Here is a 17,638-nt window from a genome sequence, read left to right on the forward strand (position 1 = left end):
AAATTATTTTAATTCATAATATTATGGATAGTGTTTTCAACTTAAAGTAAAACTAAATTACATACTATGAGCGTTTCCATCATTAAAAATATTATTATTAATAATTATAAAATTTAATTACATATTAAAATTAAAAGTCTTTAGAAAATATTTTCTATAAATAAAATTAATTTCTGTATTCACTGCATTTTCTTTTTTTTCCTTTTTTGTTGTTTTTTTTTCTTATTGAATTATAATTTTAATTTAAACTTAATTTAATTAAGAATGGATATACTCCCTAGGAGCCAATGTGCACTTGGGATTATGCGTACGATAATTATTAAATAATATCTTCTTTTGTATAGTATATTATATTCTTAAACTAATATCATTTATTTAAAAATATATTGCAATTATTACTTATATTTTCATAAATTAAACTGAAATCGATTGCAGATGTTGTAATTATTTTTTTCGTTGTGTTCTTCGCTTTAGTACATCATGCCTGGATGTACTGCTCCACCTCGTTGAAAGTACACGTTCGGATTACTACTTAGTGTTGGCTCCAGTGTGGTGTAAAGATTGGTCTCATCTGGCCGTATGAATAAACCTAAGAAAAATATAATAGAAAATAAACAATTTTATTAGAATTTTATTATATGTAAAATATATATCTGAAAAAAACATAATATAACATAAATAGTTTAATATAGTAAATATAGTATAATATAGTATAATATTACAGCATACATAAATAAATATATTTTAGATGTCTAGTTTTATACATATCATATATAAAAAACTTTTAATATATTTTAATAATAAATTAATTTATAAGAAGTATAAAAAAAATAAGTAAACCTATTGGCTTTGGCTTTGCCGAAGCTTATAGTGTGTTTCCACTGCTTACTTAGTAAGTGTAACTTACTAAACTAAACAATTTTTTATCATCAGCAGTATATGTGTTAGTAAAAAGTGAGATGAAACATTTTCTGCTTAAAAAGTAATAATATGTTTATATATATTACATACTTTAATATATATCTATGCCCAGAAAAAGTAGATTGTACTAGAAATCAACTTAGATGTATAAGCTAATTGTTTTGCCGTACAATTTTTAAACGGTTTAAAATATAAGTGATCCTTTAATTCAGGGTAACACTTGTATTAGACTGAGATTCTCTAGTAAGAATGTCATGAGTATATTTAATCTATGGTCTGCATATACTGAACAATGTCAAAGAGGATGTGTAGCGTTTCTACCATTTTTATTATAGCTGCTGTGAGAGTCTTTGAAATAAACTGATGTCTCATGGCAGATATTGAATGGTTCAGCAAAAAACACTTGTCTCTAACTAGAACGTCATAGCAGTTAGTAATATAAAGCTTAATATAGAGCGAGAGTCTTCCAAATAAAGCAATGTCTCATGACCGATATTGAACTGTCCAGTAAATCTATCAAAAGACACTTGTCTCTAATTACCATGCCATATAAGTTAGCAACATAAAACTTAATATAGAGCTTTAATTGATTTGCTGTAGGTTGTGAAACTGTGTCGATCCCAATTGCTTAGATCGTTTTAGTAGTGAGTGGCTAGACGTCATATTATTTTTGTGCCTTTTCTACTAGATCATTGATATTCTGCGAAAACTGATCAGTAGTAAAAATATATTAATCTTTTTAAATATTAAAAAATTTTTCGATATATAATCAAAAACGAACATTTAAACGTTTCTTATTATCTGTATGAAGGAATTTATTTCTTACCTTTCGATAAATAGAGTAAAAATTGAAAGAACTACCTCATGGATAATTCTTATATTAAAATTATTTCTTATTTTATTTATAAAATATATTAAACATATACTATACATACATATTAGCAATTTAATCAAAAAGTAAGTTAAATTTATTCCATATTTTGTTTAAATCCTTTGATAAAATCATTTTATTTCGAATTAAGTATTATTTAATTATAATAAGCAATATTAATACTATATTTTGTTCTATTTTGTTATTTAAAAAAAAAATATGTGTTAATAAAAAATCAATTAAATCACATTTAAGACATCTGGTGACATTTTTGGCCATTCGATGCATAGTTACTAAATTATATATCTACATATAATATTAATAAATATTCTAGAGATTTGGTTTGCTTTGATGGATGATGTCATTTTTAAAATAATCTTAATATTTTTACTATGTAATAAACAGTGTTAATGATGTTTACTAATCATATAGTGAAACTAATGGCAATATTATATTATTTTGTGATTATGTCAGGAGAAGAAAAGTATTTTTTAATTTTAAACGAAAAACTTCCTTCCTTTCTCATGAAGCCAGCGAGACTCGTTGATGAGTTATCTAAGTAAAACGTATAATATATTTTCGTGATTCATTCTTCGGTCTGACTAGTTTTTTATTTATAAAATAATTTCCTATATACATTTCTATTATAATAGCAAAACATTTTCTTATAAACTTTTGAACTTAAACAGGACTTTGTTTATTGCAGTCCAGTCAGATATTTCCATTTAACTACTTAATACTGGTTAAGTTAATAAAGTATGAACTTCTTAATTAGCTAAACTAATACTCAACCCTTCTTACTCTAGAATGATATTGATTGCTGACAGAAGATATTGTTTCACTTTGTAGTATTTGAATATGTGTATGGAATCTACACCTACATAATTCTGGAAGGAACCTTCTTAATCAATATATAACAATCTTCTGAATAGTAAGGCTGCGATCTAGGCTTTGTCCAATCATTATATATAATCAAAATCAGTTAAGTAGTGAAAAACTAAAATCATATCAGTGTACAATCCATTTTACCATTTTACCCATTTAGTTGAAATGGATAAAATGGAATAGGGGAATACAGAAAAATAAGATCCCATATATGAACTAGTCAGACAAGGTTGAAAGGCATCTTTAGCAACAGAGAAAAAACTGATTTTATTTAAAGATATTTAAAACCATTTATAAAATTATTTTCTAATATGGAAGACAATAATGAACTGTGAGAAATCTAAGTTGTCTTTGGTGAGCTATAGTTTAATAAAATAGAAAATCTATTGGGTAGAGTACTGATTGAAATGGTCAAACTGCAAGCAGTAGTGCTGACAGATTATTAGTCAATAGACATCTTTGGTAAAAAATTTGATTTTTATTTTAACTAGATAAAAAGATATTTAAATGCTTCTTCTTCCAATGCCTAGGTCTGGCAAAATTTAAACATTCCATTATGGAAATTTAATAACTATTGAATTTAACGAAAATCTTAAATAAGTGTCGTATAACAAATTATGTGTTTGGATTTAAACATAGAAAAACATATCTTCAGAACCTTATTTTCGGGTGCTCTTTCGAAGCATCTGCCGCCATAAAAACCAATCAATTATTGTTTGTTTGAATCAGAATTTTAAAAATATGTTTGAAAAACTATTGAATGTTATTTCAAAGAGAGTTTGAAAGTTGGATCTACAATATCTATATTATGTGACTACTTTGAAAGATTTGTTAAAACAGTTTTGATTTGGTAATGTACGTACCATACCTTGAACTATTTTTTGCTTTTATTGTAATTTAAAATATTAATTAATATTTAGTAATTAGTGCACTTCTAACCAGTATGTTAATTATGACTCTTTTATTTTTCTTAACCCTTTAAAAGCCATTCTCATACCTCGCATTGTGTTTAGAATAACCTTACCAGATGTACCAGATACTTTAAGCGTTTTTCTTAATCAATTTTTATTTATTTCTTTTAAATATTAATTAAATATATTTAATTAATTATGCTTTATAATAATAATTAGTAATTTGATTAATGGTGCAGGTGTTACAAACCTTACCTGGATACCGTAATGTCTGTGCGATATGTGCTTGTGTCATTGATGTCAGCGAGTTGCCCAATTGTTTGAGCGTCGGTGGTGATGGCAATTGTGTCATCGGTGGTGGTGGTATTGGTGGTGGTGGGGGTTGTGGATAAAAACAAAACGGGTGCGCTGTCAAATGTGCTGGAAAATAGTGATACATACGTGTATAGCTCGGTGGTGCAGCAGTGACCAATGCAACGCGATCTTTTTTATTTCAATTTCGCATTTTTGCATTTTTATTTGTTATCGATTTTTTTTTTTTTTTTTTAATAATTTTATATAATATTTTTTTTTGATTTTTTTGTGAATTTGCCGAAATATATTAATTCCAAATTTCCAAAAATTCCATAATTTCCACACCGTTAAACGCATAAGCACACATATACAAAAATATATAAAGAAACACACACATTGAACAAAAAATGTTTATTTACATGTGCAAAAGTGAATGTGAAATAATTATTTAAAAAAAAAAATGTTTAAATATTTATTTGTTTTGCAAAAACGTTATAACGATTTCGAATTTATAAAAAAAAACGTACAAATTAAATAAATAAATTAATTAATAAATTTGATGATTTTTGAGGTGCATGATGAACGCAATGTGAAGATGTTTCGTGTGATTATTTATGGTGCAATTTTTTTGTATTTTATATTTTATTGTTTATTAAATAATATAAAATTTTAAAATTAATTTTTATTATTTGTTATAGACAATGAGTTCGTTTGTTTAAAATGAGTTTTGTAATGAACGTATTTGGTGAATTGGTGTTTGTTGTGGTATGAAGATGTGAAATTTGTTGTGAAGCGTTGCAAAATGTTGTTAAAGAAATAATAGAAAAACAATAAAAGAAATAACAATTAATAAAAAAATGAATTAGTTTATATTAAATAAATAATGAAATAAATGTGATTATGAAAATATTTGCAATAAGTTTACATTTAAATTATTTTTTTTTGTTTTGCTTACTCTTGTATTAACTAAAATTGTTGCAAAAGAGTTTATCACACTGAGAAGTCTAGTTAAAAATTTCATAAAATTTTTAAATTTCATAAATTTGATTCAATATAGTTTTCTTAATACTATTAATTAAAAATAATTAAAACTAAATTTTGGTAGAGTATATAAATGAAGTATTTATATAAGAATTACGCGAGGTTTGAGGTATACCAAACAAACCTCCGTGTATAGTCAGCTAAATTTTAATAAATTATTAATTAAAATTTTTGTTGTTTTTTCATTTCTATTTAAACCCTTCTAACTTTTAGATAGTTTATTTTTATCATAAGACGCGTCATTTTCGATAAAAAAAAAATTAAAAAATTTTTAATTATCAGCGACAGAAAACCAAATATAGAATAAGTTAAATTCTAAGAGACAATAAAATAATTAAAATTCGATAGTTATATTCTTCAATAACTAGTAAATAATACCCATAGGATAGGAATAGACAGGGTACTAGCTCCCGACGGAGCAGAGCATTGCGAACAGATTGATTTTTTGTGCTGCAACAGACCATAACCGAACAGAAGACATTCCGCCTTCTGAATAAAAGCCAGAATGTCGCCTGCTGAGGACCTCCTAATATAAGAAAGGGAAAATAATTCTCGACCCAGTGACCTCCTCCTGGCCCAGATCAAGGCAGAGTCACATAGAATGTGACTGGAAGTCTCGTTCTGCTGAAGAGGGATATCTTGCCATAACTGTAGGGGTGAAATAATACACATAAAAATAATACATTCTGTAAAAAAATAATGGTATACGATCTCGAATAAACATGCAATCCATTTCACTAAATTGTGAACACACTTAATTGCTTCTATTTATGAAATGAAATTGTTTTTAATCCACCTTGAGGAAAAAATCAAAGCGTGGTCGAAACATTGGGCACATTATATTAAAAATATTAAATATTATAGCTATATATTTTAGTTTCAAATATTTTCATTTTATATTTCAATTAATTAATGTAGATCAAATCGCAAAATTAAATAAAAGCTACAGAAGTTGTCTCCCGTCAAATTCAAACGAACTTGTAAATCTTACTCAATATTAAAGATGTTTCAATATATAAATTGAAAGTAGTTTTAACAGAACGAATTGACTGGGGAAAGTATAATTTATTAGATTTTACAATTAATGTCCCGGATATATAGGCAGTTGTGAGTAAGAGTTGATATACTAATATACTGATATACTAGTGTTCCTGATATCGGATAATGGGTCCAGAAATCCAGTAAATATGTAATTGTTTTTTCAATCGGTTACTGTACTCCTTAGTTGAGATCGTAAATATCACTAACGTGTTACTTTATCATAAATATTTTAATATGGAGGAAAACAAATTTGTTGTCCAGAGGGTTGACCCTTCACAAACAATTAAACCAATACAGCTCATTTGGTAATTGTATTTACTAACAGATTTCTGGCATACAGCTTTATATAACATACGTATAACATACATATATTTAGATAAAACACATGAAGTAATATATGTAAATAGACATAAATAATTACTTTTCAAATATCAAAGGTGGTATGTTGGACGTACGGTACAGCTAGAGCAAGATTTTTATATGACAGTTAGTGCTAGAAGATAGCTTTTAACAGAGCTCAGCACATAAAGCTCTGTGGCTGTCGTAGTTTTTATTATATATGTATTGTGTTAGTAGTTTTGTCAAATAATTCCTCATACCGAGTTGTATATATGTAATGAAGGATGTAGTTAATATGACACGCATCAATTGGAATTAGAATCTTGATGTTCTAAATTTTAAATTTTAAATTTATTTTTGTTTGAAATATTTATTTTTTCTATAAGGGCATCTCACTCTAAATCCTATTGTATCGCAGTAAATATTCCAACCATCCATCTTTGAATTCTTTCAAAGTTTTTTTAATAAATTTTAAACGAAATGGACTTTTGTGAATTGACTTTTGGTTCACTACAAATATTTTAAATGCAGCAATTTCGAATGCTAGTGCTAGTTTGAGCTTCCAAACTAGATCATTGAAGTTAATTAGAAGAAAACTTCACTATGAAGAATATGTTCATTAACGATGACTAAAAAAATTTATTTGAACCCAAACGATGTTAGAAGTAGCATCAGTTCAAATAATAAATAATTTAAATATTTTGAGATTTCTGAATAATAGACCTTTAGGTGTAACTCAAGTTCATTAAATACTAATATAGCAGTTTTACTTTTAATTATAAAAATAAAGAAATAGCATACAAGAAACACATAATTTTTTTATATTGTAAATATTTAAAAGAAATTGTATCTATCACATTCTTATAGAACTTTATATCTACAATAACAAATAATTTTTTTTACTAATTTTATTTTGTTTTAATTTTTCACTAAAACAATAAATATCATAGTTGTATGTTATATATGCAATTTACTCTAATTCTCTTAATGATGCTGTGAAATTCAACAGCTGCCTTTATCCCAAATTAATTTCATATTAAAATTAAAATATTTTTATCATCTCAATATCTTCTTTAACGTTTTCCAAGAATTTCTGTTCGTTTTTTTATACTTCTGTATTTGGTTAGTAGGCGCAATAGAAGCAGCATTTATCTTCATCAGATTAAGCAATCGATTTGTTAACCTAATTAAATTTCAGATTAATACTTTTCGACACATTGTGAACATTTTAAGGTGAAAAAGTGTTAATCAATTAGTTTGATTTTTTCTCATTTCAACGTTTTGTAGATAAAAGTATTATTAACGCTTTTACATGGCCAAATACAGTGAGCAGTTTGTCAATAACTACTAATTGCCTTATACGATCATCATCATTAACCTAGTTCTTTTTATACGTTTAACACTCCTCATATGTAGTGCAAGAAGGTAAATTGAGTATTTCAAGATGTTTGTTAGCAGAGCAAAATATATTAGATACTTTATAAAGCATTAATTAAAGTACATTTATTTTAGAAGAGATCAGTTGTTATTAGCAGATCTAAGTCTTCTTCTTACTACTTATCTGTGCTGTTGCCAATTCATTTATACACAATCTGACATCTTATAATTCTGATCTCTGATTAGAAGTCTTTAACAATAGTAAGAACGGTCGAAATAGGTTTATTACTATTTCTACTTTATTACACCTCATTGAGATTGTTTAGTTTCTTCATTAAAAAGAAATTAACGTAATAATATAATGTGAAGGTAAAAGGGTTCTTAATTTTTACGTATAATGCAAATTTTAAGTTTCGTTTTAGATCATGATTTAACTGTCTGATTTCTAATACGGGTTCATTAGAAAGATATTTTTGAATATAGTTATCTATCTATTTTTAAAGCAGTGTTTTGTTATCTGCATATATTACACTTAAAACATTATTTCAAAAACTGCAAATTACTATTATTAACTTGAATATGAACTGAGAAGAGAAGAAATAAGCGAGATTTACCAATAGGAAAAAGCTATTTCTATTACTAACCTATTTCTATAACCTCATATTCCCTAAATTGTTCAAAGATGTTTGGAAAAGTAAATTAATTCTTTTTTTAATATTATTTAATTAATTGAATAATAACTAAAGAGCTGTTTCAAATATTTGAGTATAAGTTCGACCATTGGTACCTACAGTCTCAAAAAATTATTTGGGAATAATGAAATACAAGAAATAATTTATAAACTGATGATGGGTATTTGGCAATACTCGAAACAGCTGCATGGTTAGCCAAAAATACAATTAATTAAAATAAAATAAAAGGATTTTTTGTTGTTGTAGTTTACTACTTTTCGAAACTTCTCTAACAAAAACAATAGTTTCTTTTAAGTAAAATAAATTACGTTAAATTATTATTTTGTAAATTATTTAGCGTTCTTAAAATTGGGTTTACATATAGTAAAATACATAGCATTTGCAGTGTCAATTAGAATTGAAAATGGGTCTCATATTCTTTTAAAAGCAAATTGGTATAACTTTACACCAGCTTTTTTAACATGTTATTATGAAAACTAACAATAATTAAATTTTTTAGGGTTTAGTTTATATGAACTTAAATATTACTTAAGATAACGCTGATTTATTCCATCCAACAAGGTATATTAATATTTTCTAGACATTTTTTTTGTTCAACTTATCAAAACTAAATTATGGCTATATATAGCAATCAAACTAAAAAATTATCAGTATAAATGATACAAGCATTTAACATGTATAAATTTTAAAATCGATTGTGATCATAATGATGATTAAAAAATTCTTAAATGTAAATAATATTTACAATGTTTTCCAAATAAGTTAGGCACAAAATATGGAGAACGTGGGGATCTTAATGTTCTTAACATAATAACGTTTCTTTACATAATAAGCTCTTTCTTCTTTGTAAACTATCTACATTAAAGCTTAAACTATATTTTTTTATGTGATCTTTATATAATAATACTACTTAATGATAATAAAATGGAACCACAGACATATGTTATCTAATAAAAAACATAATATAATATACATTTATAGATATAAAATAAAAATAAATATAAAATAAAAATATATTTAAAAAACACACAGGTTTTAATACCCTTCATATATTACATATAACTAAATCACAAATCAATTATTTTCTACTAATGAGGTTTATAACATAATAAAGTAAACAGTAAATGAATAATAATGCAATATAATATTAATAATAATCATTAAAACAATTTGATATATAAATTTATATCCGAAAATTAATTTATTTGCCAGTATACAATACTGTCAACTTATTTCAGAAATTTGATAGGTTCTTCGTTCGTTTTGAATTCATAAAGTTATTTGAAAATTATGAGATCCCAAAAAACCGTTACCAGATTACGCCACCGAACATACGAACATATAGCTGCAGGTGCCGTTGTTTACTCATAAATGACTTTTTTTTCTTAAAAAACTTTTGGTTTCACTAATAACTGTTCTCTCTATTCTCTTCAGCATACTGCGATTGTGCCCACGGTTCTGTGCGATGTGGGAATACAATTGTATTAATGGTCACGAAAGAGCTATACATCTCAAATGACTACGGACCCCTGGCTGATATCGTTGATATTGATTGTGGCATCAGATAAAGCAGTAGATCAACATGGCCGAAGCCATGTTATACGTTTGTTGTTAAAAAATCTTATTGCATTATTTAACTAAATATAATTTTAATATGTATTTGAAATAATAAAGAAAAAATTGATTAAACTAACTAATTAACTATATAGATATTGCTTTATGTAAATTTTAATATTTTTAGATCTAACCGCAGTTTTAAGGTTTCAATCATCTGTTTGTTAAATTAATCGATAATGCGTGTTTGGGCTACAAAGTAAAGTTTGGGTACATCTGTTAAGGTTGTACTATTTTTGCCTTTTGTAAGGTTTGAAGGTTTTGTCACTTCTTGAAGGATTAAAAAGGAAGGACGGGAGCAAATGGAAATAAGGAAAGTAATAATTTCAGGTATACTCGTAATATACATAAAGGAATTAGTAGATATATCTTGTGTAAAACTAATCTTGACAAAAGATAGATCGCTAGAAGTTACTTAACCACAGAGATGTTGCTCCTGTGAACTGTCCATTGAAATTTTGTTATTCTTATTATATTGATTGAACTAACTAACTAACTTCATATGAATTATTTGATATTTTTCATGCTTATAAAAAATTCTTTTTTTGTTTTTAAAATGAATAATACAATGTTAACTATTTGTTAGTTTATTATTATTGCTGAATTGTACTTAATAAATAGTAAGTAATGAGTGTGCGGGTTTACTGAACTAGTATTCAGCTCCCATAATGCTTATAAAGAATGAAACCGAATGTTTTGAACTTCAAAACCTCTAAACAGAAAATGCGAATCTATACTATATATCCTTAATCCACAATTATTACCGTATTAAGTAACAAAGATAAAAATATCTAATTTTTTAGTAACTCAAATTATTGAAAGAATACAGGTAAAGCATATTTTAAATATAATCTTTTTAGAAGAATCTAAATAATCTGAAATGTACAAGTTATGTAGCTTTTATGTTAATGTCTTTTTGCACATTTCTGTATATCTATATACTTCAAATAAACAGATTTACTAAATTTAATAAGATGTAAATTATGAAGTTAAAGCAAATATGAGCAAATTTGCAAATGACTCTTTGAAGCATGCCTTGCAGAAATATTTTACCCAACCTTGAACTTAAACAAATTCAATTCTAAGAAAAAAAAAACACGATTAAATATGGAATAAATCTACCTGAGCTTTGTTTTAATATTATTTAATGAATATCAAGATTTTAAGGAATTTTCTTATAAGTATATATTACTATAAATACATACATATAAGAATGCGTATTTCTTTGTATAAATATACAAATATATCTTTATAATAGAAGTCGAGCTTTAAATGCATACACATTATTTTTTAAAAAGATATTTAATTACTTTTATCTAAAACATGAAAACTAAATTTATTTTTTGTGGAATTTTTAGACCTCACACATTAAAGAATTCTTTAAATAACTTGCTTTTTAAATTTTAATATAACAATTTTTGATTGTTAACGACTCATTAATCAATTTCTACAGAGTTTATAGAGTAATATTTCTATTAACTAATAATTATTCCACGTATCAAATAATTATTTAAACCACACTTCCACAAATAAATTCCTTTAATTTTAAAGGACACTTATTATTCTTTTTCATATTTTTAATATATTTTTTTTTATTATTTATGTTCTTTCAGATACAAAAATATAATCCACTTATTTTTTAAAAAGACTGACGTTAAATTACAACTTATATTAAAAATAAAATTATTGGGATCCAAAAAAAAAACATCTTTAAATAAATTCTTAGATTAGGTTTTCAGGTTCAGTTTCAAGTCATGTATCAATTTTTTTTCCTAAAACATTCTGCTCCATCTTTACTTTGCCAATCATCTTCCAAGTGAAGCTTCCAATCAATTACGCGATCATCTAAATTATTTTTACTAATTTTGAACTCCTACGTCAGTTTCTGAATCCCTAATCTCTTTTCTAAGATCGGAGTTATGCGTTATGCGAGAGTTAATATTTATTAACTGTTCAAAAGTTATAACTGTTGTCCATATGTTTGTTGTTTTTATACTCTCTCCATGCATTTGTCAACACTAAGGTTAGGTTACTTAAAATGTCTTCACATTATTAGAAATATAGCCTTAATTTATTGCTGAGATAATAAAAGTGCAAAACTACAGTGTAAATATTAACTTAAGATAACTTCTGTACGTAACCTTAAGTTTGTTTTGTGAAAGAGCGTATAAATCAGAAATGCATGGGAAAATATTATCTTATGCCCAGTTCTTATATACAATAGTAGGTACTTAACCACGAAAATGTTGCTCTTGTCCATGGAAAAATCTTATTATTCTTCGATCTAGTCACAGTTTAAAGGTTTCGATCTATCTTATATTTGCTAGTAGTTACGGAGATGTTGCTCCTGTGAACAGTTCATGGAAATCTTATTATTCTTTGTTCAAATTAGTGTTTAAAGGTTTCGATCTTCTATTTGTTAAATTTTTTGATATTCCATGCTGTTTCAGATAGATTTTGCTACATGAAAATAATATTATTCTTCGATCTAATTACAGTTTAAAGGTTTCGATGGTTAAATTTTTGATATTCAATGTAATATTTTTGCATTAGGTAAAATTTGAAGGTGATGTAACTTCTTAGAAGATTAAGAAGGCATGAATGGAAAAAATTGGAAAAAAGGAAAGTAATAATTTCAGGAATGTTCGTTATAGATTACTATTTCAGATATATTTTGTTTAAAACTAATATTGATAATAGACAGAAATATAAGAAAAATAATGTACTGAAGGAACAAAATTAGTGCAAGGAATAGAAACACAGAGAAAAAAGAGAATAAAGAGTAGTAAAGAATACAGTAAAATGAACAAAAAGTTATCTTTCTTTATCTATAAATTAACTATAATGGCATTATTGAGAAAATTTTTATATCCACCGATTGAATACAATCCATTGATGTCAGTAAGTTTAAGTGAAAAATTTACTTAATAATAATTTTTAGTTACTTTCTTTTAAAAAAGATTTAAATTTGATTTAATTACCATTTCTTCGAACATTTGGCATAGCTGACATACTTAGTTTAAGCATTTTCTTTAACATTACTGCATTAGGTAACTATTAAAAATTAAACCGCTTAAAGCTTAAAATAATAACTTTGGTAAAATGGAGATTACTTTTCATTTTACAAAATTTTAAAATGGCAACTATAGTTAAAATTTTATTCATAATACTGAAAAACATAAAAATTAGTGAAATTAAAAATAATTAAAAAGAAAAGAGTTAAGCGATAAAAAAGCGGGTCAGTGTCGGTGTCAGTATTAAAATCCATTGGCTTTTATTCACTCACTCCTTAGTGATATTAGATAAAATGCAACGTGATTAAAGAAATACGATTCCACATCAAAATAATGTTAACACCATTAAACGTTAATAAACGGATAATGGCTTACAAAAGTTTCCCATTAGATATAAATACATATAAGACAATGATTTCAACTGATAGGCGCCAAAAGAAAAATAAATTATTAAGTTGAAATCTTAATATTTTTTTTTACTAACTTCAGAGATTAATCACTTTTAAGATTGAAACCATGTGTTCACTTCCGTAAACCCAAGGTTTCAGTGGAGTTTTTTTTATAAATACTATTTTTAGCACAATATTTATATCAGATATAAAATTTATTGGGTGCCCAGTTGTCAAAATTACAAAAAAAAAACCAAAAAAAAATTAACCAACGCAAACAAACGATTTTGTAAATTTCGAATGAAAAATAATAAATCCGAAATCTCGACAATACACCAAAATATATCCGCAATTCGCTTATTGGAAAAATTCATTTAAAATCCAAACTTACGTAAAACACAAAACAAAGACGACATTATAAATTAAATAACAATAAAACGAGGTTTAAAAACCAATTATAACGAATCCGCCAAATGACAAAAAAAAAGGTTCGAAAAACGAAATCGGTGAAGATTAAATTAAAGGAAAAAGAAACGTTAATAAAACTTTAACAAGATTTAAGATATCGATTGCTAGTGGAACAGTTAAAGGCTTCGACAGTGATGACAGCTTCGAATACACGCAGACTTCATCTGTGCAACGAGATACATGAGCCTTTCGAGTTAAAAATAAACCGTAAACTGGATTTGCATCTACGAACGCAACGATTTTGCTGCTCAGATGCGATTACAAAAAGGCGTTGCATTGCACATTAAAATATTTTTACACATTTTTTTTATTTTTTGGTTGATTTTTTACTTACGACTACAGTACGACTAAAGGTTATGTTTTGCTTCTTTAAAATAGCTTTTTAATGTTTGCTCTTTTGAACTTCATTTAATAGATTTGTTTATATCGAAAATTGTACCAGAAACTGTAAAGTGTCGTAACTTCGATTTATTTTATATTAAATTAATACGTTTCTGCGCACTAGAGTTGTCATGGGTTAAGCCCTCAATACTTGCGGACGACATGACTTCAAAATTGTGGCAACGTCAGAGTTGAAAATGGCTTGGCATCTCACAACTTAAATAATTATTACTTTTACAATAAGCACAGAGCCGTAGGTCATTTGCATCTGCGATCACTGAGTCTTGTCTTCTGTTGATTTTATTCCAATTTCGCTTACCGACAGATTCGATAAGGATCGTGTTGATCTTTTGCACTTGCGGGCGCTTATTCTTTTAAAAGATATGTGGCAATTTTTATATCACCATCATTAAGCCTGTTATTATCATTAAGAATTGAGCAAAAAGTGCAAGAACATAAAAATGTACCGAAATTATGACGATGTGGATGAAACACAGTTTATTAATTGGAAATATTTTAAATATATTTTTTGTGTTACAAGAAGCATTTATTTTTATATACCAGAATATCAATATCATACATAATCGGTATATAACATATAGCTCAACAGTTCTATAGTAATAATATATAGCTTTTTCATATAGCGAATAGCGAAATCTATAGTTTTTAACTAGTTTTGTGAACATCTATAGCACAGCATCATATAATTTTAGTGTGATTATTACATTTATAAAATGAATTAAAGCTAGATACCGTGAGTTATAGATTTAACACATACTCGAACCTAATGCTCGAAGAGAATTAAGAATTTCATAGACTGCTCAAATAACCAACAGAACAAATCCTGGTAACCAAAACCAAAAATGACAATATTTTTCAATAGATATTTGATTGAGGATCATCGGCTCAATAGATAGATTAGTTGTAAATATTTTTCAAGAAAGTAAAGTTACATATGTCGCAAAAGAATTACACACCTCGACGAATAATATGTATTTACAACATGCGATTATAATTATAGTGCTGTACTTTTGAATCAAGGTAATATTATCGGGGACTTCAAAATAACTTTTTATAGATAACAAAATGAATGCAACTACAAAATAAAGAAAACCACTACTCGATGGGTGCATTAGTTGTAACAATTGTTCGAGAAAATGATAACTAGCCTACAAAGATAAATATTGTGCACTTAAAGTACCCAACTCGATTCTGTTAAAAACAAAAGACTGAAAGAAGAAGACCCTTATATTTATAATTTATACTAGTCAAAGAGATATAGAAAAAGATCTCTCTACTAATAACATTTATTTTCAGTTTATAGCTTCTCTCTTCCCGACAATTTTGTGGGCATCACAATGGCTAACTTATGTCACCGAGTGGAACAAACTAACGTACTTTTTTTTGTATACATTTTTTTACATAAATATGTCATTATTTTGCTAATCAATTATTAACAGCAACTCTTTTGGAATGTAGAATTTATTATTACATACAATCTACTTAAATAAATTTTTTCTACAGACACTAACACTAAACAACATCGTTTCTATTGTTAGTTTATCGTTATTTTTTTTTTTGGAGTAATTGTTTCATTTGATTGGTTGATTAACTGCACTGTTACAAATTTTTAAATATGAAACTTAGACTTTTCATTAGATGAAATATATAAATGTACGTCTAAAGTGTAAAAATAAAATAAAAAAAAGTATTACATCCATCTTACATGGTTTAAAATGTAACATTACATACCATTTCACATAACATAATACATACCATATTACTTACTATATTCATACTATATTACTACATATTAATATGGTATATTACATATATGGTATTCTTTGCATATAGTACGTAGCGATTCAATTCTCTATTTACTTAAATGCGTTATTTGAACGGCGATCAAACGATCATATTTGAAAATAATAGTAAACATTTATTTTGTATGGGGTTTGATTTCTATAGCTGCCTGTGGTGCAGTCGTATAATCGTTTCCAGCGATTGAACAGCGATCAAACGATCATATTTTAAAATCACAGTAGGGGTGTGATAACTATATAGTGTAATAGCTGTCTGTGGTGTAGTCCTACAATCGTTTTCAGCAGATTCATATATCTAAGTATCATTAGCATTTTAAGTTCTTTAATAAGTTTTTAAACGATTTAAATTTAATTATTTTAAATGTCCTTACATTTTTCTTTAAGTTAAGAGTTAAGAACGGCAATTGCAGTACTTTTCTTATTTTTGAAATTTTAGATAATTTTATAATATACAAAATATTAACTGAAATAAATTTTCACTTCGGGGCGGTATGCAGATCTGAGTTCAATTATTGCTTAGTCTGATGAAGTGATAAACAATAATCTAGTCAAGACTTAGAGACGGGTTATGAAGAAACTTTGCAGTTAATAGAGAGTAAAAGTACTCAAGTGCACTTGATCAACTAGCCTCAACATAATAATATATAAATACTTTAAAATACTCTTAAAACTACTTTTAAAATTTTGAATTTTTTTTTATTTGATGCACAAACTTATGTGAAGTCAATAAGGAATAAATAATGAAAATATTTTATTTCAAATGAAATTTGTAGAAAAAAAAGTTGATCTTTAATACTCATTAAAATAATCATAAAGAATTATATATATCTTTTAAAGATTGTATACACTTTAAAGACGTTAAAAAATGTTAGCAACATGACAGACAAAAAAAAATTAATTTCGTCTTCATTTGTAGAGTTCAAGATAGTTAAATTGTTAAAAATTTTACTAGCAAATATAACTTTTACTTTTTCTACTCCGAGCACTGTAATGCAATGTAAATTAATGTAATATAATGTAATCAAATTCAATTTACTTTTTATGCTATTCTGCGAGATAGGAAAGTAGTAAAGTAGCTACACAAAGCCTTCATACGACCTCCAGACCGCAATTAGGCTTTGGCAACATCGGCATTACAAGCAATCATTACACTGATACCGCAACCAGCCGTGATTGTAACTAACTTCAACCTCATCAAGTTACTCTTACCGCAAAAATGATTAGGGAATAGCACGTGAGCAGTTGAGCAGCTGAGCACTTGAGTTATTTCAAACAGCCAAGTTAACCAGTACACAGGTTCAGATACTTGTGGCCAGAGTTCATAGTCATAAAGTTCACGTGTTACGCACTGTTGCATAAAATCATTAAATCTCATAGAAGATAAAGAAAAATATTTTAATTTAAAGACTAAAATAAAGTTTTTAATTTTGAAACCAACAATTATGATATTCAATTCATTTAAGTTAAACATTATGAAATATTATTTTCAATTTCTATTGGCGAAGTTGACATTTGAGTTGTGCGTACTTAAGTGATTACATTAAATTATAAACTCATTTTTTAAAAATTATTTCTCA

General features: G+C 26.5%; 1 protein-coding gene across 1 annotated transcript; it reads right to left on the reverse strand.

Moving 5' to 3' along the window:
* Nucleotides 1-425: 425 nt before the first annotated feature.
* On the reverse strand, nt 426-4,065 carry LOC119673275. The gene is made up of 2 exons (XM_038084535.1): nt 3,844-4,065; nt 426-589 (listed from the first exon to the last, which is right to left on the reverse strand). The coding sequence occupies exons 1-2, from the start codon at nt 4,025-4,027 to the stop codon at nt 471-473; spliced, it is 303 nt and encodes a 100-aa protein (XP_037940463.1). The 5' UTR covers nt 4,028-4,065; the 3' UTR covers nt 426-470.
* Nucleotides 4,066-17,638: the final 13,573 nt, after the last annotated feature.

The sequence above is a fragment of the Teleopsis dalmanni genome, chromosome 1 (assembly GCF_002237135.1).
Source record: "Teleopsis dalmanni isolate 2A chromosome 1, ASM223713v2, whole genome shotgun sequence".
Classification (NCBI taxonomy): Eukaryota; Metazoa; Arthropoda; class Insecta; order Diptera; family Diopsidae; genus Teleopsis; species Teleopsis dalmanni.

Coding starts and splice junctions, on each gene's coding strand:
- LOC119673275 (XM_038084535.1), bottom strand. CDS start 4,027: ATGTATCACTATTTTCCAGCACATTTGACAGCGCACCCGTTTTGTTTT. Junction 590..3,843: donor ACAGACATTACGGTATCCAG/GTAAGGTTTGTA, acceptor TATTTTTCTTAG/GTTTATTCATACGGCCAGAT.